The 27,084-nt window shown below is 32.4% G+C and overlaps 1 protein-coding gene and 1 long non-coding RNA gene across 2 annotated transcripts in view; one reads left to right on the top strand and one right to left on the bottom strand.

Annotated features, from left to right (window-relative positions):
• Window positions 1-26,471, bottom strand: part of LOC117021089 (uncharacterized) — a 160,798-nt gene extending 134,327 nt beyond the window's left edge. The window contains exon 1 of the long non-coding RNA XR_004422807.1: window positions 26,131-26,471. This is a non-coding gene — a long non-coding RNA (uncharacterized LOC117021089). The remainder of the gene's footprint in view (window positions 1-26,130) is intronic.
• The window catches only part of NBEA (neurobeachin), a 658,659-nt gene that overhangs the window by 283,628 nt on the left and 347,947 nt on the right, over window positions 1-27,084 (top strand). Inside the window, 1 exon segment of the mRNA XM_033103847.1 lies at window positions 25,104-25,165. Within this exon segment, the coding sequence (XP_032959738.1) occupies window positions 25,104-25,165 (62 nt within the window).

Here is a 27,084-nt window from a genome sequence, read left to right as displayed (position 1 = left end):
AGGGTATTTAAGATACTCAAGGAATGAAAATGCAGCCAAACTCTCTTCATGTATAGAGACTGAAGATCAACTGTTAACAAACAAAAATTCAAGAAATATTGTCACTGTGAGCTTCTCCTGAAGAATCTACTACAGAACGAGTATCAGGCAGTCAAACCCACTGGAAAGATGTCAACATAGGACTCATAATGATCATTAAATACAGATATATTTAGAGAATTAACTAAATGCTGGTTATATGGGAGAGAGTATAGAATATAATGGCTATATTTTTTGAAAATTGAAAAAGGTAGGGGGACAGTAATTATATTTTTAGTGGCATTATTGGTATTTATATGAAATTGTTGCATATTGGGTAAAACTAATTAGCAATTATGACATTCTAATTATTTCATCCCATGTGCTTGAAAATCAGGATTCTCACTAAATAAAGGAGATTCAGATATAAAATGGAAATTTTTAAGTGAAAGAATTTACTTCTAAATTTGAATTGGACATTGCAAATCTAAAATTATCTTACACACACACACACACACACACACACACACACACACACACACACACATTAGCCCTGTTTACTGTTTTGCGGAGACACAAAGACCAAGTCAGTAGCAGTGAGCACACCTAAAGTTCAGATTATAGTCTTGAAATATTTGCCACTGAAAGAAACCAGAGTTATTTGAAAAAATGGATGTTTTTAAGATTGGGGCAAGAAATGGTCATGATTCACCTGCAACATTTGGTGATACCAAAAATCAAGGATGATATCAGACTGTCAAAAAGGCTTAGGAACTAACATGAAGACATTGTTATTGGCCAAAGATGGAGCATTTTGAGCATCAGTAAGTATAATTACTTCAAGGCATTAACACAGGAGTGTGTTTAAATCCATGAGTTATAAGAATGTTTTTTATGATTGTGGAATTTATAGGATGCTAGGGAACCAACACATTCTTTTGGAAACTGATAAATAAAGGGAAAGATGTATCCTGTCATTTCTTTGTAAATTATGTAATTTGTGTTATTAAATCATTAATGACATAAGTTTTTTCTTTATAGACATATAAATATATGTGATAAATGATGGAAGGATATATGAGTTAGATTATTACAATTTAGCATCCCCTCAGGAATTGATAGATCTTAGCATCAGTTGTTGCTAACGTCACAGAAAGAAAGACTAGACAACCAGTTGTGGAAAATACCATCACCCATGAAGACTGACGGAGTGACCAAATGAATGAATGGGTAATTACTTAATTAAAATAAAATTGAATCTAATTAAGCATGTACACTCAGTATTTTAAACTATACCATGGGAATACCACCATCAAAATTAATATTGTTGGAAATTCTGCACTACAAATGACTTGGTTTCTTCAAAACAGATGGGGGGAAAGAAAAGGGGAAACTAAATTAAAAAAGCTTTAAAGGATAGTAAAAATTAGTAAAATTAACTTGTTTATAGATATAACTATGAATTAGGTTTGTGATAAACTTTAAAGAAGAGCCAACTGAGTGTTATAACAATCAGAATAATGGTTTGTTATAAGGATTGAGAAGGTTGTAATTAGGACAGGACACACGAAGGACTCCTAGAATACTTGGCGAAAGTCTGTTTCATGGGCTATGTAGTGGTTACAAGGATGTTCACTTTAAAATAATTGACCCATGTTTTATGGATTTTACTTATCTGTGTTACATTTTTACAAAAGTACTTTTGATATTCTTTATGGAGAGAGTTGTAAAAAATTAATGACATTAAAGACATAAATAATGGTGAACTATATCATTATGGGTTCATTAGGGTAAGAAGACAATATCACGCAGAAGTAATTCAGGTCCTCAATAACCCATCAATTTCAGTAAGAATTTTATTTAAAAATATCTCATATTATTTTCATAGAATTTTATGAGCTTTTTCTTAAATTTCTACAGTTGAATGGTTAAAAATAACCAAGATAATATAAAGGTAGAGAAGCTATTATAATTTAAATAATGTGGTAGTGGCCTAGAGATAGATCACTGTGTCAGAATAAATATCCAGAACTAGATCCCACACACATACATACATTCTGTGGCAGAACTGCCACTGCAGGATTAGATGAATAATGCAATAAATGCAGCTAGATCAATTGGATATCCTTTGTTAAATTAAAAAAAAGAAAAAAATTGAACCCTTTCTCACTAAATACACAAAAGTGACTACTGAGATATTTGAAAAACTACAAATGTTACAGGAAAGATAATGTAGAAAAATATCTGTATTGCCAAAGAGAGGACATAGTTTTTTTAACTAGACACAGTAGCATAAAATGTAGAAATTGATGAATTTAACCATACTTAAAACGATTTCGATTTATCAAAAAATACCATTAAAAAGTTAAAAGATGGAGAATTACATCGGTAAGATGATGAAATAGAAAGTTCCAGGCCTTTGTTTCCTCTCAGAAACACTGAATAAATAACAATATGTGGACCAAAGTAGCTTTATTAAAACTCTAGGAACCAGTTAAGAAGCTGCTGCAACCAAGCAAATGCTCAAAATGGTTGGAAGTTTCATGGCATTTTGTTTGCCCTTTTTTCACCTCCTCCCAAATCACTGAATTCCCAGCTTGTTCGTGGGATGGAAGGAAAATGACCTTTTTTGCAGCATTCCAGCTTGTCGGGTGACTGTCCAAGGGACTGATTTCTGTCTGTCCTGTTTCAGAGCACTGATGGGAATGTTGGCACAGTTTGGATAGTAGAGTGCAGGCTAATGAAAGCAGTAGCAGATATCATGGCATGTTACAGATGCAGGAGGTCTACAGACCTATGTGCAATTGAGGGTAGAGAGTATTGGAAAAGGAATATAACAGAAACGCAAGGCTTCTAAGAAGAAGCAAGATTGAGACCCATAGGGAAATTAAGGCATTTAAAAGCAGTGGTATTTACAGGGATCAGGATTAAAAGCACATATACAGGCCCAGGGAATGCACATTCCCAGAAAAAGTTCAAGAAGACCATGAGCCTTTAAGCCAGGCTAGATAGTGAAGGTCTTCCCCACACGAAGGCATTCTATAAAGATTAACAGAGGTGACTTTTTTCAAATTCCCAAATAGCAACAAAAAATATACTAGTCATAGAAAGAACAGGGAAATATCGCTTATTCAAAGGAACAAAATAAGTGTCCACAAAGTAACTCTAAAGAAACTTAGGTCTCTGACTTGACAAAAATTTTTAAAAATGTGTCTTAAATATGCTTACTGAACTAAAAGAAAACACAAGCTAACAACTAAATAAATTCAGGAGAATATTTTTGAATGAAAGGAGAATAGCAACAAAGAGACAAAAATTATAAAAAGACCCAACAAATTCTGGAGTTGAAAAACAACATAGCTCAATTGAGAAAATTCACTGGAGTGCTTCAAGATCCAGGTTGATCAGGCAGAAGAAAGAATCAGTGAATTTGAAGACCGCTCATTTGAAATTATTAAGTTAGAGGAGCAAAAAGAAAAAAGGGAGAAAAGTGAACAGAGCCTAAGGTACTTATGGCACATCATTAGGCATTATGGGAGTCCCAGAAGGAGAAAAAAGAAAGGGGCAGAGAGCATATTTTAAGAAATAATGCCTGAACACTTCTCAAACTTGAGCAAAGAAAGAGACACAGAGTTACAAGAAGCTAAAACACCAACTAGGATAAATCCAAAGAGACACATACCAAGATACATTATAATCCAACTGTGGAAAGTCAGAAACAGAGAAAGAATCTTAAAGGCAATCAGAGAGAACTGTTTGTCACATATATGCAAACTTCTATAAAACTGACAGCACATTTTTTCAACAGAAAGTCTGCATGCCAGGAAGCAGTGGGATGATATATTTGAATAAAATAAAACTGTCAGCTGAGAATACTATACCAGTCCAACTGTCATTCAAAAAATGGAGGAGAAATCAAGAATTTCTAAAATACACAATTGATGAGGTGATTATCACGGGACCTAATCTAGAAAAAAATGGTAAAGAGAGTCATTCCAGTTGAAACAAAAGGATTCTAGACAGTAACTTGAAGACATGTGAAAATATAAAGTTCTCCAGTAAGGTTTATATGTGGAGGATAAAAAAGACCTGTATTATCATAATTCCATTTTCAATTCTTTTACAAGATTTAAATGACAAAAGCATAAAAATAACTATAAATCTATTCTAATGTGTGCACTGTATATAGAGATGTAATTAGTGACAACAGTAACATAAATCATAGAGAAGGGCAGAAATGTAAAGGAGTAGAGTTTTATATACAATGGGAGTCAATTTAAATAGATTGATATAACTTTAAGATGTTTTATGTAATCCCCATGAAAACTACAAAGAATGCATCTATAGAACTTACCCAATAGAAAATAAGAAGGGAATCAAAGCATATCACTTAAAAAAAAATCTAAACACAAAGGAAGGCAATAAGGGAGGAAATGAGAGACAGAATGCTATAAGGCATATGAAAAACAATTCACAAAATGGCAATTGTTAGTTCTTCCCTATCAATAATCACTTAAAATGTCAAGTACATTAAATGCTCCAGTCAAACAGCATAGATTGGCTGAATGTATTTCTAAAAAACCAGAATCCAACTATATGCTGTTTACAAGTGGCGCACTTTAAATCTAAGCACACACATAGATAGAAAGTGAAAGGTTGAAGGAAAAAAAAAGAGATTTCATGTAAATAGGGTGGCTATCCTAAGAAAGGGTGGCTATACTAATATAAGACAAAATAGGCTTTAAATAAAGAATTATTGAAAGAGAAAAAGAAGGACAATATATAAGGATAAAGGGGTCAGTTCACTAGGAAAATATAACAATTATAAATTAATATGAATCAAACATCAGAATTCCTAAATATATTGAGCAGGCATTAACAGAATTGAAGGGAGAGATAGATGGTCTACAATAATAGTAGTAGACTTACATTCAATAATGGATAGAACAACCAAACAGAAGGTCAAAGGTCAATAAAGAAACAGATGACTTAAACAACATTATACATCAATTGGTCCTGACAAGCATATACAGAATATACAGAACCCAACAACAGAATAGTTATTTTTCTCAAGTTCACATGGAGCATTTTCCAGGATAGACTATAGATTTGATGACAAAGAAGTCTTAATGCATTTTAAATGATTGGAATTATACAAAGTAATTTTTCTGTTCACAGTGGAATAAACTAGAAATCAGTAGCAGAAGGAAAATTGGAAAATCCACAAATATGTGTAAATTAACATGCTCAAAATAACTATTAATCCAAAGGCGGGGGGAAGGGGAGGCAGGGATCTCTAGGGAAATTAGAAATGATCTTGAGACAAATGAAAACTGAAACACAACATACCAAAACTACAAGACGTGGCAGAAGCAATGCTAAGAGGGTACTTTGTAGCTATAAAAATTTACATTTAAAAGGAAAGCTCTCAGGAAAGCCGGTTAACTCAGGTGGTTAGAGAGCGTGCTCTAAACAACAAGGTTGCTGGTTCGATTCCCACATGGGATGGTGGGTTGCGCCCCCTGCAACTAGATTGAAAATGGCGACTGGACATGGAGCTGAGCTGCACCCTCCAAAACTAGATTGAAGAACAATATCTGGACTTGTAGCTGATGGGTCCTGGAAAAAACACACTGACACTGTTACCCAATAAAATTTAAAAAAAAGGAAAGATCTCAAAACAGTAACCTAACTGTATTATACCTGGTATTCAAGGATGGTTCAACATATGAAATTTATCAACGTAAGACACCACATTAATGTAATGAAGAAAAAAAAAAGATCGTCCTTATCTATGCAGAAAAAGTGTTTGACAGGATTCAACAGCCTTTCATGATAAAAAAAACTTAACGAACTAGGAACAGAAGGAAATCACCTCAATATAAGAAAGGGTCTGTATGACAAACCCACAGCTAACAAAATGGCAAGAGACTGAAAACTTTTCCTCTAAGATCAGGAGCAAGAAAAGGATGGCCACTTTCACCACTTACATTCAACATAGTACTAGCAGTCCAAGTCAGAGTAATATGTAAGAAAAAAGAAATGCAAGGTGTTCAAATTGGACAGGAAAAGGTAAAATCTCTGTTTGCATATGACATGATCTTATATATAGAATTCTAAAGATTGTACTAAATACCTGTTAGAACTATTAAATTCAGCAGTGTTGCAGAATACAAAATAAATACTGAAAAAATTAGTTGCATTTGTATACACTAACATTGAAAAATGCAAAAAAGGAATTTAAGAAAACAATTCCATTTACATAATTATCAAAAAGAATAAAATACTTAGGAATAAACTGAACAAAGGAAGTAAAAGACTTGTACACTGAAAACTACAAAAGATTGATGAGAAAAATGAAAGAAGGCACAAATAATTGGAAAGACATCCCATGTTCAGGGATTGGAAGACTTAATGTTATTATGATGTCCATACTATCCAAAACAATCTACAGATTTAATTACAGTCTCTGTCAAAAATCCCAGTGGTATTTATTGCAAAGATAGCAAAATCTGCACTAAAATTTTTTTGGAATCTCAAGGGATCCCAACTAACCCAAACAATATTGAGAAGGAAGAAAGTTAGAAGTTACATAATTTCTGATTTTAAAACGTATTAGAAAGCTACAGTAATCCTAACAGTGTGAAACTGGAATGCTGACATATAGACAAATGGAATAGAATCTCTAGCCCAGAAACAAACTCTCACGTATATGATCAAATGGTTTTTGACATGTCTGCCAAGAGCATTCAATGGCAACAGGACAGTCTTGTCAGAAAATCATGTTGCAAAAACTAGATGTCCACATACAAAAGAATGAAGTTGAACACTTAACCTTATACCGTATGCAAACATTAATTTCAAATGGATCAAAGGCCTAAATGTTAGAACTAAAACTATAAAACTCTAGAAGAAGACATAGGGAGAAGCTCCCTGACATTGGATGTGGCAATGATTTCTTGGATATTACACTAAAAGCACAGTCAGTAATAGTAAAGAGATAAATTGGACTTTATCAAAATGAAAAGCTTCTGTGTATGCAAGGGCACAATCAACAGAATGAAAAGGCAGCCAGCCTGCAGAAAGGGAAAAAATATTTCCAAACCGAGTATCTGTTGAGGAGTTAATATCAAGAATATATGAAGAACTCCCACAGTTTGACAAGATAAACACAATAACTCAATTAAAAAATGAGCATATCAAAGCCACAAGGTATCACCTCACACCCATTGGGATAGCTACTGTTAGAACACCAGAAGAGAACATGTTGGTGAGAGTGCAGAGAAATTGGAAATCTTGTGCACTGTTGGTGGGAATTTAAAATTGTGTAGCCAGTATAGAAAACAGTATGGTATTCCTCAAAAAATTAAAAACAGAATTATCACATGAGTCAGCAATTTCATTTCTAGGTATATATCTAAAAGAATTAAAAGCAAGATCTCAAAAATGTATTTGTACACTCATGCATAGCACCATTATACAAAATAGAAATAGACAAGAAGTGGAAGCAACCCAAGTGTCCATCTGTAGCTAAATGGTTAAACAAAATGTCATCTGTACATACAGTGGAATATTATTCAGTCTTAAAAGGATGAAAATTGAGAACATGCCATAAGATGGATGTGTCCTTGAGGACATTATGCTAAGTTAAATAGGGAATCCCCAAAACATTGTATGATTTCCCTTAAATGAGGTATGTAGGATAGTCAAATTTATGAAAACAAAGTAGAATGGTAGTTGCCAGGGGTTGGAATGAGGGAGAAATGGGAAGTTGTTTAATGGGTACAGAGTTTCAGTTTTGCAGTGTGATCAAGTTCTGGAGATTGCACAGCATAGTGAATATACTTAATATTTAAAAATGGTTAAGATGCAAATTTTTGTGTTATTTGAATTTTGCCACAATGTTAATAAACGTGAACTCTTTCCCAACTATGGAAAAGATGTATTTCTAACACCAATAATTAACAAAGGTTGATGTCCTGGTTGCACAAAAACTATGAATCAATAAGAAAAACACAATTTCATAGAGCAATGGGTAAAAGAGATAACCATTAATTCGCAGATAAGGAAAATGCAGGTGGCCAAAAAAAGTTGAACAATATTTGTAATCAAGTAAGTAGTACAAAATGTACAACTGTATCCAGTTGGTACAAACTATATTTAAAACTCATCCAATTGGTACAAAATGTGTATTTAAAAACCCATATAATTAGAAGGGTATAGATCTCCTACTAGGAGTGTAAATTGATACAAACACTTCGAAATATAATTTTGCACTGTTTTATAAAGCTGAATTTGTAAAAGTACATTGACTCAGCAATTCAATTCTTATGTATGCACCATGAAGTAGTTTTTGCATATGTACACAACCAAATATAGATATAAAATGTTTATAACAATAGTGTTTTGCCAAGGACAAACTGAAAACAACATAAGTGTACATTAGCAGAAGAGTGGACAAAAAATGGTACAGTTATAACATGTTGTACTATGTAGTAGTGAAATCAAATTTCACAAAAGTAATATTGAACAAAAACGCTTCACAAATGGACAAGAATTCTGTCTTTTTTAGAGATTCATTCATATATGGTAAAATTATAAAATGTGAATAGAGATGATAAATTTATAATAGTTGTTTTTAGAGGAATGTGTTCAGGGAGATTTACATAAGTGATTGAAGACTATAATTTTTACTTCTTAAACTAGGTGTTAGTTATCACTACAAGATGGTCCATACAATGAGTCAACCAACCATAGTCTAGCAGCCAATATGGCAGCCACCTGTTTTTAATAAATAACATTTTATTAGAACCCAGATAAGCCATATTTTTATGTATTATTTAAGCTGCTTTTTGTGCTGCAATGGTAGCGTTGATTGATTGCAACACCGGTAATTTAGCCCACAAAGCCTAAAATATTTACTGACTCTTAAAGAAAAAATTACTGACCCGGGATCTATATCTCTATGCCTTTTAGTAAATCAAAATTATTATTTTTTTAAAAAAAAGAATAAAGCAGTCATAGAATAGGATTTTCAGTTGATAATGCTTACACTTTTGATGAAGTTAAAAGGCTATTTTTGTAAATAAAGTTGATTGATTCCTGATTATTTAGTTTTTGATATGGTATTGGAAATTTAGCAGGTCACATACATGTTTTGTTTCTCCAGATTCAAATCTTATTACCATCAATTATACCCTATAATTTACTACATCTCTTCTGTAACCAAGTCATTATCTAAATTTCTGATCAATTAAAAATAATGAACTAATCTGACCTTATTTCTGCCATCTCTCTGAGTGAATGATGGAAATAGTATATATATGTTTACTTCTAGATAAAAGCATTTGGTTGATATTTGTTCCAATTCTAGCTAGAATCTTCAGGGATATTTTTATTATAAAACTCTTAAACAATTAAAATTATATTGTAAATCCTTCAAAAGATATTTAACTTTATGGGTTTCTATAATTTTTCTTCCTTACTATGATAACATTGTTAATATAAATAATACTTAGATTTTTTTCTGTTCTTAAAATCAGAACTGACAAATCATTTTTCCAAGATTAAAAAAATGACAGTGCAATTAATTATATTTATATTATCTCTTTTGCTCATAATTGTTGAAATACAATGTTAAGTTCAAATTCTGTTATTTAAAAATTTAAAATTATTCAAAATTGATACAGCAAATATGTCTCTTTCATGAAAAATAAAATGGTGTTTTTATGTTATCTCCAAATTTTTAAATAGAATAAATATATGAACTGGATTCTATACATCAAATGTTTATTAAAGATTCCTCATGTAAAAAATTTTTTGACATTAACTATTCTGAATTTTCAGTTTTAGTCTTGCTAATTTTGACAGTAAATTGTAATCTAATTAAAACATTATGTATATGGTTAATTTCTGTATCACTTCTGAGAGATGGCATGGGTCAGTAGTCACATAACTTTTATCACTTCTTTTAAAATTTATACTAAATTTTACATTGTAAGAGTAGCGATGAACATGACAACTGTGGTTATGTTTCGTGACTGAGACATTTTTTAAAAACAACTTAGGTATTTAAAGGTTCAGTTTTTCAACAAATTTGACTGATACTTTAATGCACAATTGATAGTGTGACCAAAAGGAAATGGAAAGAAAACTCAGATAAGTCCTACTGTAGACATAGATGAGTAATCTAACAAAAAAATACAAACACTTTGAGAGAAGTAGTATATCAAGATTTAACCATATTGGAAACTCATTCTTTAGGAATAAAAAAATGTATTTCCTTACTTTTTAAAATATGACATACTTTATATATTCCATTGAACTAAATGACCCTAACATGGATAATTATGTTTTCTCAGTTTCTCTGTTTCACAGACATCTGATTAATAAAAGGAATTTAAATAAATTCTATTATGCAGAAGGAAAATCTTCAACTTTTTTTGTATTTGAATGAATTATAATTATTTCACATCAGACTGTGAGTTAACAATCTAACACCAATTACTTTATTCAAGAAGTTAGATAACCTCTGTATTCATAAGTTTTATCTCTTACAAAATGAAATTATGAAAAACTTTTACAAATTTTCATATTTAATACTTTTACTTCTAATGAATTGTGCTACAATGCAAATACACATTTTAAGGAATACAGCATTTCTCTTTCCTCTGGATGCATCTGAAATCCAGAAGTACTCTAGAGCAAAGGTTTGCAAACTTTTTCTTTAAAGATCTACATTGTGAATCAACAGTCTCTGTCATGTGAGTATATTCTTTGTGGTGTGTGTGTGTGTGTGTGTGTGTGTGTGTGTGTGTGTGTGTTTTGATTTTACAACCTTTTAAAAATGTAAATTCTCTTCTTAGTTTACTGGCCATACAAAATGAAGCTACAGACTAGATTTGGGTGCAGTTTACCAACTCCAATCTACAGTAAGAGATAATAGCACCATCAAAAGAAAAATTAAATTTAAATACTATTGATAACAATATTCTTTTTTTTCCTTTAATTGGCTGAGATTATTATATTATGGTATAGCTTGAAAGTCTCATGTAGTGTCAGTAGTTCCTTTCTAGACTAAGCACTCACAAGGTTTTCCTTAATAAATGTTATTACCACTATTACCTGTTTTTCTCTGTTTTATTTATTACATGGTGTCCTTGATACCTGTTCTCCTTGAAAACTTTATTTAAAAAGATAAGTTTCATTTCTTTTAGCTGAGAACCAGGCTCAACTGGTATAATTTGCCAGCCAACCACAAGGGATCCAGGACCTGCCAGAACATCTGACATAAAATATGTACCCTCAAAACACTTGTGGATGGATAAGTGAACAATAGAACAAGTGAAATTGTTTTCTATAGACAAGCGTATTTCAGTAATTGGTCTTAATGATAGAATAGAAGGGTATAAAATATTTAACTTAAAATAAGCTAAAAGCAAACATTCTTTAATTACTTATTCCAACATTGTCTGATGATTTTATGAGTGATGTTGATAGTAACCCAGTTTTAATGTTGCCCATGATATAATATATTTTATTGTACTTCATTTTGTTTTTAATTCTAAAATTTGGTATTTATCCTGATGTTATTTTATTCCCAACTATCTTCCTAAACCAAAATTTTGTAAAATAACAGTACAATAAATACAGAAACACAACGTGGATGACATGTTGGTCAGGTTTCAACCTACAGAGAAGCCAGGGTCAGAAAATCACGTTTGTTCATGACTGCTGTTGAAAATTGTAGAAAGTCAGGGACAATGACTTTGCCAAATACATGTATTCTAGAGATAAAAAACTGCATCCTAGTCATCCTTGGCAGAATTTTTAACAGGGAGGGACAGAATCAAAATATGATTAAAAGACAATCTGTCAGTTTTATACAGCAGGTTTAAATAGGAGGAATAAATAATTTTTTATCGTTCAAATTTAGTGTTTTAATAAAGGTCTAACGTGAACAGGAAACATTTTAAAAGGACAGTTGAAAGTTTCCAGTCAGATACGTAAAAGTGAAGAGAAGCCACTGGCTTCATTTTCTCCACCCAAAGCCTATATTATCGTTGTGAATTTGACACCTACTTACCAATACAGTGCAATGTAGTTGGCCATTTGATGTTCAAAACTAATCCCTGCTAGAAAATCACCAGCTTTTACTGGGCCCGTCATGAAATTGGAATGCTTAAGCAGGGATTTATCTACAAGGTAAATCCCTGTGAACTCACAGGCTTGATTTGTGAATGACTTCAATTTTCTACTACCAACAAATATTGCCTATTGGTTTACTCACTTTTCATTCTTGTTTTCAAGTACAGAATGAACTAGAAATATGATACCTAAATAACTGACCAAGAACATGTACTTTTTCATACCATTTGCTTTCCACTATCATGCAATTACTCTTTGGTTCCAGTTTAGCCCCCTAAGACATGAAGGAAGGACTTAGAACCATGGATATTCAAGCCAGAAAGAAGTATATGCAGGAGTGAGCAACATTTTTCCTTAAGGGGCCAAAAAATAAATACTTTAGGTTTCGTGGCCATACCTTCTTTGTCATAATTTCTCTACTTTGCCATTGTAGTGAAGAAGTAGCCCCCTGTGAAGGATTGAGCTTGGCTATGTTCCAATTAAACTTTATTCATGAACACTGAAATTTGAATATTATATAAATTTCAAGTGTCATGAAATATTTTTCTCTTTTTAAAATCATTACAAAATATATTAAAAACAAACAAACAAACAAAACTGTTCTTAGCTTTCAGGCCACATAGAAACAGGAGGAAGTCCAGCTCTAGTGATATTCATACTGCAGATTGTGACCCTGTGATGGTGTAAGCAGGAAAGCACACCTTGACAATATTTTTTAATGGCATGCCGTGACATAGCATAGCATAGATCAAGTACAGCACGCAGTGACAGAAAATGCTGTGGTGAAACATTTTATTTCAGTTATATATATGGATCATGATATAAAATGTATTGCTTTAGATTGTAATAAAATCAAAATTTTCACAATCATTAATCTGCAAAGATTTTCAGTATCGAGAATGGCAGCTGTCAGCTGTTTCCACAGCTATTTTGTTTGTCCACTAACCACATCTTCCAGTTTTCAGTCCAGAGCTTCTTTAATTTGATTAAAAAACTAGATCCAGATTAAAGAATTCTGTAATGGTAATAAATTTGCCTAGTTCTGAGCTCGCAGGGTAAAAATCCAAATATTAGAATATTTACAAAGAAGTGTAAGAACTAACTAGTTTGTAACTAACATTCAGATAATTAGGAGGATCCACCCGTACAGCTAAAGGGAATACATACAGGCACTCTCTCCTGGTCTGTGATCTCTGCTGTCCAGATATGTTGTTCCTTGTCTCTAGTTTCAGAGATGGAGGTCAGACCCAGAGTCACCCTTGACCATCAGTCTCCAGTCTGTCTTTCTCAGGTATCAAAACAGTTTTCCACATTACAGATGCCCCTTAATTAGGTAGAGTAACTACCACTTAGGTGGACTCCGGATCACAGAGATAAGCCCTTTGTGCAGTAACTCCTTCCCCAGCAACCTTCTCATTTGCCAAATGAGCATATTTGGTTTCCTGTAACTATTTCCTAGACCTCACCTCCTACCTCATGCCATCCTCATATTTTTCCTGTATATAGACTTCATTTCATTATGTCCCTCCGCAATTCTAGACTTTATAAACTTACTATTTCTGATCCCATTGTTGCAAAGGAGTATGGGGTAATGATTTCATCTTTAATTTTTCTATTTTTGTAAATAATTCAAACCAAGATTGTGTTATTTTTTTTCAAATCTTGTAATATTTCGATCAACTAACATTATTTTTCTATTTCTAGTCTTAAGCCAGTAGATTAGGAAAGCTGTTACCTCTGTGTACTTTTCCCAGAGGACTGCGCTTTTCTCCCTGTGTCTCCTGAATGTTGTTTTCCTGTGTAGCTTTTTGTTTGCACTGCTTTCTTTTGTATATACTTTGCTCCTTCATGTAGAGTCAGTGCTTTTAATCTGTTCGCTTGTTATTCAGCTAACAGAATTTACTGGATTGTATATACAATAAACTCTATTGTGCATAATAAAATCCATAAAAGCTATAATTTATACTTGTGATACCAGTTTTTACTGTTAAAGGCTTATTTTCTCCTCCAGATGGAAATATGACCTGTGATGGACGATATACATATTATTATCCATGCCTAAAATGTTCTCTCTGTACTCAATAGGGTCGTTCTAATTACACTAAGTCCAGGCAAAGATTAAGCATTTTAACTTTGGAACTGGTTAATTAAAAAGATTATGTATGCAATTTCAACAGCTGTACATTGCAACATTTAAACAAGACAATATTTTCACATTAATTGTTTTTTTTATGTATTTGTTTTCATATAGAAGGAAATCTTGGAGCTAGATATACTTAAAGAGTAGTTGTTTATATCAAATTAAACAGATTCTGTTTTATAATTGAATAATGTCTTCTGTGATTGCTGATCTTGCAGTGATCTCTAAGTAATTTTTTCTAAGAAGTTAGTAACTGTCATTACTTCAAGTGAAATATTTCCTGTTGTTATTTCTTAATTCCACCATTTTCTTGTAATCACAGTAGGAATTACTTTAATTACATTGTTTATCTTGCTTACCAACTCAACATCCTAGAATAGTTCGGAGATAACCCTTGGTCTCCTTGCATTAAACCGATCAGTTTATCTGCTTATGTCCTCCATTAAAACACAGCTTTTTCTAGTACACAGAACATATCTGTTTCATAATTGTATCCTGGCACATAGTAAGTGTGTAGTACTGTTTTTAGAACAGAATCATTGAATGATTTTAATTCTTCCAAAGGACTAGCTCCTCACATTTTGACAAGCACATTTTATGGCCATTTATTTGATTCCATTTTTCAGATTTCCCAGTTCATACTGTTTCAAATGATAACTGCAGTTGGTAATAGATCTATTATTGCAAGAAGGAGTGGAAGAAATGAAAACACCATTGCTTTTAGTTTATAAGTAGGTCCAATATTTTATGCTTAAAGTTTTGTTTTTGTAATTACCAAGCAATTCCCATATTGACTTCATTACTATATCATTACTGGATCATATTCTGCTATCTAACCATATACTTTGACTCCAAAATATCACTCTGAATTGCAGATAGGTGTGAGTTGGATATAGAATTTTCTGGTATAGTCTAAATAGTCTTGTTAATTCAGTGATCATTTTGTTTATATAATCCATGGCATGTAATCCCAATAAATTATTTCTAGGATAGAATTGTATGCTTATAATAATTTCTTTGAATTATGAAAATATAGTTAATGTATAATTTAAGGAAATGCCAAATTCCAAGAATTTTCTAATTCATTTCTAAAAATGAATAAAACTAAACAGATTACGCATCTCAATTTATTATTTTGCCTTAAATGGAGGATTCAGTAAACAAAATTCACCTTGGGTCAGATTGGAGAATTTATTGCTTTGAGTTCAGATAAGGAACTAACTCAGTGAAGGTCTAACTTGTTTTCTCAGAGCACTTCAACAATTTCGGCCTGTAATTATTGGGTAATATTAATGCACTCTGGAATATACGTGGTGTTCGCCTGATTGACTTCTCCTTGAGCTTACCTTTACCTGGAACTATATTTTTGCTGTATGCCTTAATCAAAATTATCAAATAATTTTTCTTCCCCGGTTATGTATCTTAGTTTTTCATCTTTGACTTCATGAATGAATTATCAAGAACAGTGATGCATAGTATTTATTTCCATTCTGCATTACAGTTGTTTGAAAGAAAATGAGCCAAATGAGAATGTAAATAAATGAAAGTCAGAATTTGAGTAGTCTGGAACTATAACTATACAAATTATACATTTATACATACTGTGTTTAAAAGGAGAATCTCATTTTATAGCACAGAATTTTTTTTATTTTTTAATAGAAAGGCATTAGTATAGTCATTTTTATTCAACTGTAACTATTCACGTGATTTAATTGTATGAGTGTTTAACTTGATATATTTTTTCTCTTTTGATTATTAATATTTTTTGACGTGAAATGCATGCTTAAATCACATATATCATTCTTAATAAGTATTTGGGACCAGAGTCTTTCTTGGCTAATGTCAAAACTTGAACCAGACATAGTTTAGTAATTTTAGAATTTAATTGGGGCTTTTTTGGAATTTCAAGGAGCATAGGGAGAAGAGAATAAAATTGGTTCAGGGGAGTGATACAGGAATAACAATTGGTTCTATAGTTAAATTTAACCCAAAGAGAATTGAGGGCTCCAGATGATTTATGATAGTGAAAGTGTCTCTTATTTCCGTTATGTCACCCTTATTCATTACTGTTGTGATTGAATCCGAAGTCAAGAAAAGGGCAAGACACTCAGGTCAGTCACTTCTATAGTGGAAACTTGAGTCAATACTTCAAATAAAAGTATTTATAGAAAACCTAAAATAAATTGTTTTAAATTATTTTGAGGCATAGTGGGTTTTTTTTTGTGATTTTTTTTTTTTCAGTATAATGTCATGTAGGCTCCCTCATAACTGGGATGTTAGCTCCTTGAAGTCAGACTGTGTCATCTCTGCATACAGCAGTGACTTACTTATGTATGGTTCCTTAAATAAATTACTTAAATGAAAATGTCTCAAAAGAATTTAAATAATTTAAATAATGCCAAAGTGATTTAGAAGTTGTAATCTTATTTTTCAGTATGTGTAAATGAAAAATGGTATTTCAAAGGAACGTGTAAACAGAAGTTAACTCACATGCTAACAAGAAAAGAGTAACACTGGACATTATTAGGATTTGCCTGAATATTTCCCTTGACATGATGTTTCGATGGACTAGCACAATGTATTTTCTAAAACTTAAATAACCAAAGAATAAATTGCAGCAGTGTTTCACATTTAATAGGTGTTTATGCCATGAGAATACACTCTTCAGCTCATCTCATTACAATCAGACCACTAGTAGGAACTATCAGTACAGCTTTATTTTACATTGTAATCTATCATTCTGTGGAGGAATTACCTATGAAAGAGTCTTAGGAACTTCAGCTCTACCATTATGCAAACATTCTTAGTAGAACCAAAACTATAAAAAAGAAAAAATATCCATAGTGAATAAGACTTCTAGGCTATATCTATACAATGATAGAAAAACAATTTAGAGAATTTATTCCAACAAATTAGTTAAAGTGACTTCTTGGATAGTGTGTAACTACAGTTACAGTTAATTTTGTTTCTGAGCAATCTAAATGTTCTAGATTTACAATCTAAAAGCACTTAGCCAACCATTCCCATACAGAAATAAATTTTTATTTCTGAAACATGGAATTTCCATGAGAGAAGGTGTAATATCAAATTACTTTGAAATTGCAATTAATATTCATTTATTTATGATTCTTTCAAAATATTTCATGTAAGAGAGTATCACTCATTTCTGACTCTTAAAAATCTAAGTCACATTTATTTTAATAAATGCCTAAAATCCCATATTCAAAACCTTAGAACCAGATGTGTTTTGTAATTCAGATATTTGGGGATTTAAGAAAGAGTAATGGATGCCTATATGTGTATTTCATAGCACCTTCAGTGGAGTCTGAGGTAGCTCGTTGATCAAACATAATGATATGTCTACAGTGATGCACAGATATTCACACCTAGTGGAATAAAGATTTTAATAACATCACATTAGGTGAAATTTTGCTGACAATTGAGTTTGCAACAATCTTACAATAAAGCTTTTTTCAGAGCTTTTTGGATTTTGCAATTATATAGTGTTATAGACATTCATCTAAAATAATTTAACGTGCATTTAAAAAAATCTATAGATGTATGTGTATGTGGGCATATGTATGTGATCTGTCTCTTCCTCTTACACACAGGCACAGGCTCACACACACACATGCACTCAGATGCTCATGCCTTGGGGTAAATAGTTTCATTGGAAGACAGCCAAGCTCATTTGCTTATGCATTGTCTTTGGCTGCTTTTGCACAACAATGCAGAGTTGAGTAGCTGTGACAGAAACTGAATGGAGGCCACAAAGCCAAAATATTTTATCTGGACCTTCACAGGAAAAGTTTTCTGACTTGATATATGCAGTATATCCAAAGAGTTCAGTTTTGTTCCTGTTCTAAAGACAGTAAGACTGTCATACGTTTGTGATAACTTAGTTTTTAGTGAAATAAAGTAAATCAGTGAATGAACAGTCACTGTCTACAATATTCGGAGGTTTTTTTCAGTTAAAATTTATAATCTAAATATAAAAATAAGCTGTAATTACAGATAAAAAAGCTTTTTCTTAGTAACTGAACTTAATGTTGTTTTAGTTTCTTTAAGGTAATATTACAGTTTTTCCATTTGTAATGCAGTTTTAAAGTAAAATCTCTGCAAGAACACATAGGTAAATTTTGAAATTGTCTAGTCGAAATGGCAGTAAGTAATACTACCCATATACATATTAATATTAAAGTAACAATAATAATACAAAATTCAAGCCATTATTGTTTAAGGGATTTTTAATATTGATTTTTTTTTTTTTTTTGGTTTGCTTTTGGTTTTTGGTTTTAAATTAGGAAGCCACACTAATTGTTTGGTTTGCTAATTTTAAAGTTTTTGACCTTAATAAGTTCAGTTGACTTAAATGCTAACTCTGAAAGTGATTTTTTACAGACGAGACCATATAACAGTGAAGAAATAAAAAAAAAAAATTGCATGTTTCAGATTACAAAGTAAAAGAATGGTAAAGACCTTAGGAAATAGCTGTTATGCTGTTAGAGATGTGTAAACATTGCAGAAGTCTTAAAACGTATACACTTTATAGTTTTGCCCTGTATGTTAAGAATGCTGCATAACACAATGTGAATACTACACAGAACAGAGAATTTCAAAGTAGTTACCAATTGTACACCACTGAAACTAAAGCAAATGAAGCATAGTGAGCATGCAAAATTCTTTCAAAGTGTGTATATTTTATTCATCATTTATTACTAAAATGAAACTATTTCAACTATTTTGGTGCCATTAGTCTTTATTAACTTTGGAATTCTAGAAAGTTAAAATCATTGGAAAGTTATTTAAAAACTAGATAGTCCTGGGAAAATTTGATTTTTAAAATTCAGATTATCAGAATAGTAATGTCTATTTAATGGAAAATGATTTAGTATATTTTACTGTAAGGAGAAATAGAAAAACTAGATCTTAAAACTGTACTTAAAAAAGAAAAAAAAAGAAAAAAACTATACTGGTAAGATTAGTACTGGTATTCTATTTGTGGGACTCTTATAAAAACTTCACGATTGTATTTTCTTCAACATCATGTTATCTGTGTGACTTATTTATATGTAGTTTGTCAGAGGTACCGAATTTATACCTAAAAAACAATTCTAAAGCCAAAAATTAAGTTTCTTGCCTATCTGTATTTCTAATTTTGTCCAGAAAGAAACTCAGCATTTTCTTTCCGCAAACCCGCCCCTTCATTTCTTTCCCTATCTCACTTAAAGGCATCATTCACACTCTGGCTTCTCCTTTACCTGACCCTTTAACCTCATAGTACATTGTTAAAAATACGTTATTGTCTCAAGGCAGAATGTCTTTCAAATCTGTCTCAAGTCTGTGTCTATTTGTATCGCCACCGCCTTCTGCTCAGGCCTTCATTATCTTGACTAGACTTTGCAGTTAGGGGTTTCTTCCTGTATTGCTGACCGAAAGTGATCTTTCCAAAATGGACTGGATTCTATCCGCCCCCTTCTTGAAATCCTCCACTAGTTTCCTATTGCCGACAGGAAAACTACACCATGCCTGGCTCTGCTTTCTGTCTGCCTCTCTATCTTCATTTCCGCCCACCCTCTTCCATCGCCTGCACTCCACAACAGAACATTCCAAGTCCGTTTTACTATTGTGTTTCCCCGAAAATAAGACATAGTCAGACAATCAGCTCTAACACATCTATTGGAACAAAAATTAATATAAGACCCGGTATTATATTGTATTATTGTATTATATATTATATTATATTATATTATATTATATTATATTATATTATATTATATTATATTATATTATATTAATTTTTGCTCCAAAAGACGCATTAGAGCTGATTGTCTGGCTAGGTCTTATTTTCGGGGAAACACAGTAGCTAGTTCATGTTTCTTTCTATCTCTAACTTTTCTCTGTCACCTCAGATGACTTTCCCTTTCCCTTTTTGTCTAGATAAGCTCGGTATTATCCAAGTGAAATGTCACATTCCCTATAAATTCTCCATAGCTGAGTGGCTCACTACTCTTTCTGAACCTCAGCCACTTTGTACTCTCTGTGTACCTCTGAGGATTCTAGATCATGATTTTGTTTACATAATCTGCCCGACTTTCCTCACTTCTTCTTATACATGGTACCTGGCATGGTGTCTGGCACATTAGACATGATGCTCAATAAATGCTTTTCTGAATGAATTGGGTTCTTGTTCTTAAATATATATATATAGATATATATCTATATATCTATCTATAGATTTCTCTCTCTATATATATATATATTTTTTTTTTCCTTTCCCCTCAAAATCTTACTTATTTTTTTCTCTATCAGCTACAATAGTTACCCAGTGATTGATGGTTTCTAGATTTGCTCACGTAATTGGTATTTATTGAGAGTATACTGATAGCACCACCCTTGTCATAGATGTCTGTTGGTCTCCTCTCTTGGAAATGGGTCCTTGCTGAAAGAAAATTCTGATGTTACTTAAAAGATGAGTTTTACCTACAAGAGTGATTCAGTGCTTGTTCCTATAACACTTCAAACCCTTTACGACCCACATGAGGAACATCCTGCTAGAAATGGAAGTTGTCCCCACTATTAAAGCTTAAGCGCTTTTTAACCTGATCTTCTAATTCTACAGATACATAAAGTCAGACCCACAGATTGACTCAAAAGAGTCTGACAGCTCTGTATTAAAACAGTATCACTATACCTTTCAGTATCGCTTGTATTAAAGGATAGCTTTGTCCCAAGGTCAAACTAACTTCATGTGGGGACAGATGCAGGAGAGCAGTTTCCAGGCCCTCGAACTCACATGGAAATGTGCTGGCTCGGGTAGTAGATGGCCATCAGCTGTGACTGGTTGGCCATCAGCTGTAACCAGTTAGCCATTAGCCACTAATATAACTGCCGTGGCTACGTTGGGGGGTTGGTTGGTTGGCAGAGAAGCAGACAGCAGATTGCAGATCATGTGGCTCCTGCTTCCTGTGCCTCCAGCCCAACCACCAGCAAGAATATAGTGGTATGAACCCTCCATCCATGGCTCCAGTGGTGTTCCTTTCTGGCCTCACCATATCCTGAGTTGTTGTGTGGGGAGCTGGACCAGAGCCCCCATATGACACTTCACATTCATTTTACAATTTAGTGGGTTTTTGTGCATGTGTGTGAGTACATGCACGTGTGTCTGTGTGTTTAAAGGTGAGGGAGTGCAGTTCTGAAAGTTATACTCACTTCTTAGCCCTAGTATGTATGAACACCAAAGAATTGCTTGTGTTTTGGATGACGGTCTCCTTAGCTATACCCATTTGTCCACCTAATTAATGTTCTCAAGTACTTGTATGTTAGCCACTCAGTTAGCTGACCTTATCTTTCAACAAAGTAGTTCCTAATATATTCAAAAGCTCATACTAGACAGTTTTGCTCACTGTCGAAATACCTCCCATATGTACAGGCCTCCTTTGCTCACATGTATATTGTCTACACTCCAGGTGTTCATTTTATACTGGTGATCTAGTAAGGTATACAGTATTGGATTAGTATTTCTCGTCAGAATATTTATTCTCATGAAATGGATATTTGCTGGTGAAAATGTTCTATTATTTGGCCAATACCTATTAGATTTTGTTGGAGAGACACATATGTACAGCTCTTTGGGGACATTTCTTAATTGACAAGACAGGACAAATCATCATGGAATAGGAATACCATAATTGAGCCTTCATATCATTCCCCCCACTTTCTAACTTGCTCTAAATTCTGCCTCTTAACTTTCAAAGGTATTTATAATTTTGTTTCTTTCAATATGTATCTATCTTTGAATTTTACCCTAGCCTTCCAGTTCATCTTTCAAGTGATTCATTCCCCAAGCAATAAAATTCTTCCAGATATTTGTGTTGTTATTCCCTGTTCCCTCTGTATTTTTCGCTTAAGATAGTGCTTTTTGTCCCCACGTCTGACCGGTACATGCTACTTTCCCCAAGAAAACTGTCAAAATCATCCACGTTGAAGTACTAAGATCTTTCTCGTAGTCACAATTGCCATCCTATTAATGTGAAATTATTTAGCTCTAGAGCAAACATGAAATGAACTTTCAAGTTAGATGACTTGAATTTAAGTCCCAGTTCCACCACTTACTGAATGAAACACCTTGGATTAGTCACTGAATATCTTCATTTTTTTATCTGTCACATGAGGTAATAAATAATTCAAAGAGTCGTTAAGAGAATCGAATGAGACAGAATATATAAAAGTGACTAAATGGTAAGACTCTGTAAATGTTAGATAATCCTAGGTTTGAACTAATACATGGAGCACTTGGGAAAGTGTCTCAGCTGTCTTATTCATCACTATCAACTCCTGAGTTCTAACACTATACTTGGCACATATGAGGAGATACCAGATAAGTTCATTATGAAATTTTTGCCAGAGAGACAAAGGAAAAACTCAATCTGTTTGAGCCATACACTAAAATATTTATCTTATGCATATACAGCCTGAGTTATTAGACAAATTTGGCTATTTTGAGCTTTATGGTTAAAGTTATATAAAACCATGTTTGTAATTACATCTTAAATTTTCAAATGTGGGAGCTTTTTTGTTTAGAAAGTATACGAGGATAGAGTGTCATCAGACAATGCTTGTAGTTTCAATATTTGTTAAAAATAAAAAAAATAAAAACACCGGAATTTACCTATTTGTCACAATAATATTTAGAAATAGTTTTGACCAAAGTGATTATATAATTTTTAAAGGCTGAAAAGTCTTCCAAAATTGCCTCTGCTTGTGTTCTCATTGTCAGGGTTAGTTGTTTTTGTTTTTGTTTTTTCTTTTGAAGAGAATCCATTAGTTTATTCTGTTTTAAACTAATTAGACAAAACACATTAATAAAAGTGAGAATCTATGGAGTTGAAACCACAGTGGCCTTTTTCAAAGCACTTAGAGTGCTGTTTGCAAACTACCATTTTCCTATCCTATCAATTTGTAGTCATTTTCTTTGAACAAAACGTTGATGGACCATTTGTTTCTATTTTTCTTATGATAGAATGATAGTATTTGTAAAAATTATGATTGTTCTTGTTACATAGTGGTTTTTTGGATGTTCATGTGAAAGTTTAGCCTGTGAGAAATGAATGTAATTGCATGCATGTTTTTTCCTATTTTTATTTCAAGTTGTTATGTATATAAAAAAGTCTAATACACAGGCTATATGGTGAATGATTATATAGTCATTTTTATATAGTCTTATAGTCTAATCATTCTTTATAAAGCCTTACAGTTTAAAATCTAAATTGATACAGACTACATATCTTAATTGCGATCCCTTTGCTATGCAGTCTTTGGCTTTTTACTTAGTTTTTCTTTGTCAGAATTTCAAATAGTTGAGTAGCCAACAGGTGATAAATGTCCCATTAATCTTTCTGACTGTCTAGGTCCAGAGTATGAGAATTGCTGATCAATTACAGCAATTGTCTCTTAAATGAGTTTTTCACATCTGCCTCTTATTTCATTAGTTAACTGTCTGCCCAAAAATCTGATAAGATGGAATACTAGTGCCTTTTTACAGCTTGTTCTGTCTGTCTGTACAATGAGGATATGGTCATTAGCAGAGTGGGCACAGAAGGGTATTTATTTATTACCCACAACTAATATACATGCCAGTGTCTAGAAGGCAGTTGAGACTATTTATTGAAATCACCTTAAGAGGAAAAAAACATAACTATTTTCGCTTCAAGTCTCCATTTAGCAATAACTAATGTAAGAAGATGGCATTTCTTACTGATTACGTTACATTAGCAATAACTACATCTTACATTAAGATGATGGCTTTTACTGATTACATTTGTCCTCATAAACAGAAAAATCAAGTACATTAATTAATTAAAAAAAACTGACAGATTTTTAAAAATATATTTTAAATTAGCAAACATCACGATTGACATACTATTATCCAGAGATTGTTATTAATTCTTGGTTGTATCTTACTGTTTGCACTTTAAAAACAGTACCAATCGCGATCTGCATTCTTTTATGCAGCAGTCATTCTTTTAATTGGGAAAAAGTCTTGGTGATTAATTAATGTTTAAACTGCTTATAGGAATAATATGTCCTTATCTGTAGAATGGGAATAATGATAGTATTTCACAGATTATAAATAAAAATTAAAAGACCATGTACATAGGGTAATTAACACAGTGACCAGCCCATAGTAATTGATCAATTAATAATACCTACTATGACGTAAATATTGCTACATTTATTTATTTATTTTTTTCTTCTGATGTCTCTTCAGAGATTTTGGAAGCAGAACACTGGAAGATTTTATAAACAAGGCGTAATATGTTAATTGTGTGAACTTCATTTTTGAGTATATTCAAAATTATTTAACAACTGATAACCTATGTGGCATTACCTGTTTGTAAATTATTTTAATTTTGTATTTCGGAAGATTTAGGTAGATCTTCAATGATCATTGTTCTGCACTCCAGGAGAGAGTCCCATAACAAATGTCATTGTAATGCAAGCAGTTCTAACTAGCTCGTCGTTTCTGTAACTACTCCTCCTTGTTTCACTCTATGAAACGCCTTAACCAAATAAATAACCAAAGCATGAAGTCAATTTTTCAGTATATTCTACATCTTCTTGACAATCTGAAAATTTTTTAATTAATCCTATGACAGTAAGTTTGTGAATGTGTCCATTCATGTTATTTTAGCAGCTGAAGCAAGTTTTTATAAGTTAAAACTATATAATGAAGTAACTTGGAATAATGATGTCTACCCTTGTAATTTCATTTTGTTTTAACCTTTCTTTGTTGTAGGCCTTGTTTGCATGAAGTCCAGCACTTCTGTGGTTGAGCTTGTTATGCTGCTTTGTTCTCAGGTATGAAATCTTACTCACTTAATTACATTAAAGAACATGAGGGGATTTTTGCTCTAACAATAGAATGTATACACCCATATATGTATATGTTTATATGTGTTTTAAATTTCCATCTATTATGCCATAGATGAAGAAAATAATTTATATTGAGGTACACTTTTTTGTAGATGATCTTGCCATGTAAATATTGATTTGGTTTCCTTCTTCCACTCTGTAGCTCTCATTCTTTCCCACCCTCCCTACCCTTCTATTGTTCCCTATCTTTTTATCTCTGAAAAAATATATACATATATAAAGTTTGTTATTGATGTTTTGATACCCTTCTTTAAAATCCTGTCTTTTAAAGATGATACAGTAGTAGAATTTTTAATTTTGGTCTTTATATTAATTACATAGTTTCCTCTCTATCAGATTAGAGATAATGAAAACTAAGTTTTTTCCATGCAGTAGTCAAAGTATAAAATACAGCTCCATAGTGAGTGGTCTATGATATGATATCTTTCTGTTTTCCTTTCCTTTTTTTAATGGAATTTGTATATTTCCCTGTAAATTCTAAAAATCTACTTATCCTATTTTTCTTTAGTAATCAGAATTAAAAATAGAATTGTAATTGTTTTTTAGCAATAATAAGAACCTAAATATATATTTTACATTTTCCTGATAACTAAAATAGGGACCTGATGGTCTTTCTTCTCAACAGCTCTTTTGTCTCCTAGTGATCCTGATTTTCATTTAAGTATAAATACTTTGTAATTTCAGAATGAAAAAAGAGGTTACTTATGTTTGTAATAAGTAGTTATTACATTTATCCCTAGTTTCCTCAATAGAAAGAAAAGTACATTTAAACTGTTTCTTGTTACTGACCTGAGGTCTGCCTACGAGCACAGCTAACTCTCAAATAAAAAACAATATGGCTTCAACTGATCCTTTAAAACACTGCAAAAACAAAACAGCCAAAAACTTACCTATTGATTTCCAGTCTTCAGGTTTACTTGCTTCAAGAATATATTCATAGGGAAATCATTAGGTCCATTTCCCCCTTTTCAACCAGGAAGAATATTAATAAGACATTAAAGAAAACAGCTTCCCATCAGGAGTTCATCTTCAAGGCATTTGAAAATTGTTACCTAATGCCCGAGTCCTGAGTTCGAGAGACATTTTGAGAGACCTAACCTTTTAGGATCTCGATGATACACATATAAAAAAAAAAATGCTTTTATGAAAAAAAAAAAAGCTTAAAATTCCTTCGTCCTTAGCTCTGGGTTTCACTGCAGTTCAGAGAAATAAAGAGGAATGTAGCATTAGGGTCTAGTGTCTTTGATGGCCTCATCATCTAATCATAGGTTTAACATTACTCATTTGCTGGCTCCAGGAATTCCTGCCATTAAGGGCCCTAGAGATGAAACTTTGCCTCAGATATTGATTGAAAGGAAGAGTGAGAAATTCAAGCTCTCTATGCAGTGCACTTTCTTTCAGTGTTTCAGCAAAGCAATATTATAAACATGTCTCTCAGTGTGATTTTTAAGTTGAAATTTTTAAATAATTCAGAGTGTGTTTAAATATTTCACATGGTTAATTGATTAAATATATCTCATCAAAGTGACTTAAAAATGTGTTTGTTAAAAAACAAACTCTACTTGTTTTGCTATTTTCTGTTGAATTGAAATGTTGCTTTTCACAAAATGTTTTTAAAGAAGCAAGTGAGTAGTCTTCCTTCGATACAATTCACTTCCGAGGAGTTTATATTCTACTTTAAAATTAGCTTAAGATCATCCTCACAGATCATTAATTGTTCCATGAATGTCTAAAACCTTCTTTTTGAGAACACACAAAAAATGGACATCTTCAAAGTTTCTAAAAATAATCTATTTTTCTCTGTTACTCAGACTCAACATGATTTATATCCTATTTTCTTCCAT

The sequence above is a fragment of the Rhinolophus ferrumequinum genome, chromosome 4, assembly GCF_004115265.2.
Source record: "Rhinolophus ferrumequinum isolate MPI-CBG mRhiFer1 chromosome 4, mRhiFer1_v1.p, whole genome shotgun sequence".
NCBI classification, from domain to species: Eukaryota; Metazoa; Chordata; class Mammalia; order Chiroptera; family Rhinolophidae; genus Rhinolophus; species Rhinolophus ferrumequinum.
The sequence above is the reverse complement of the archived record's forward strand: the minus strand, read 5'-3'. Positions and strand labels throughout refer to the sequence as shown.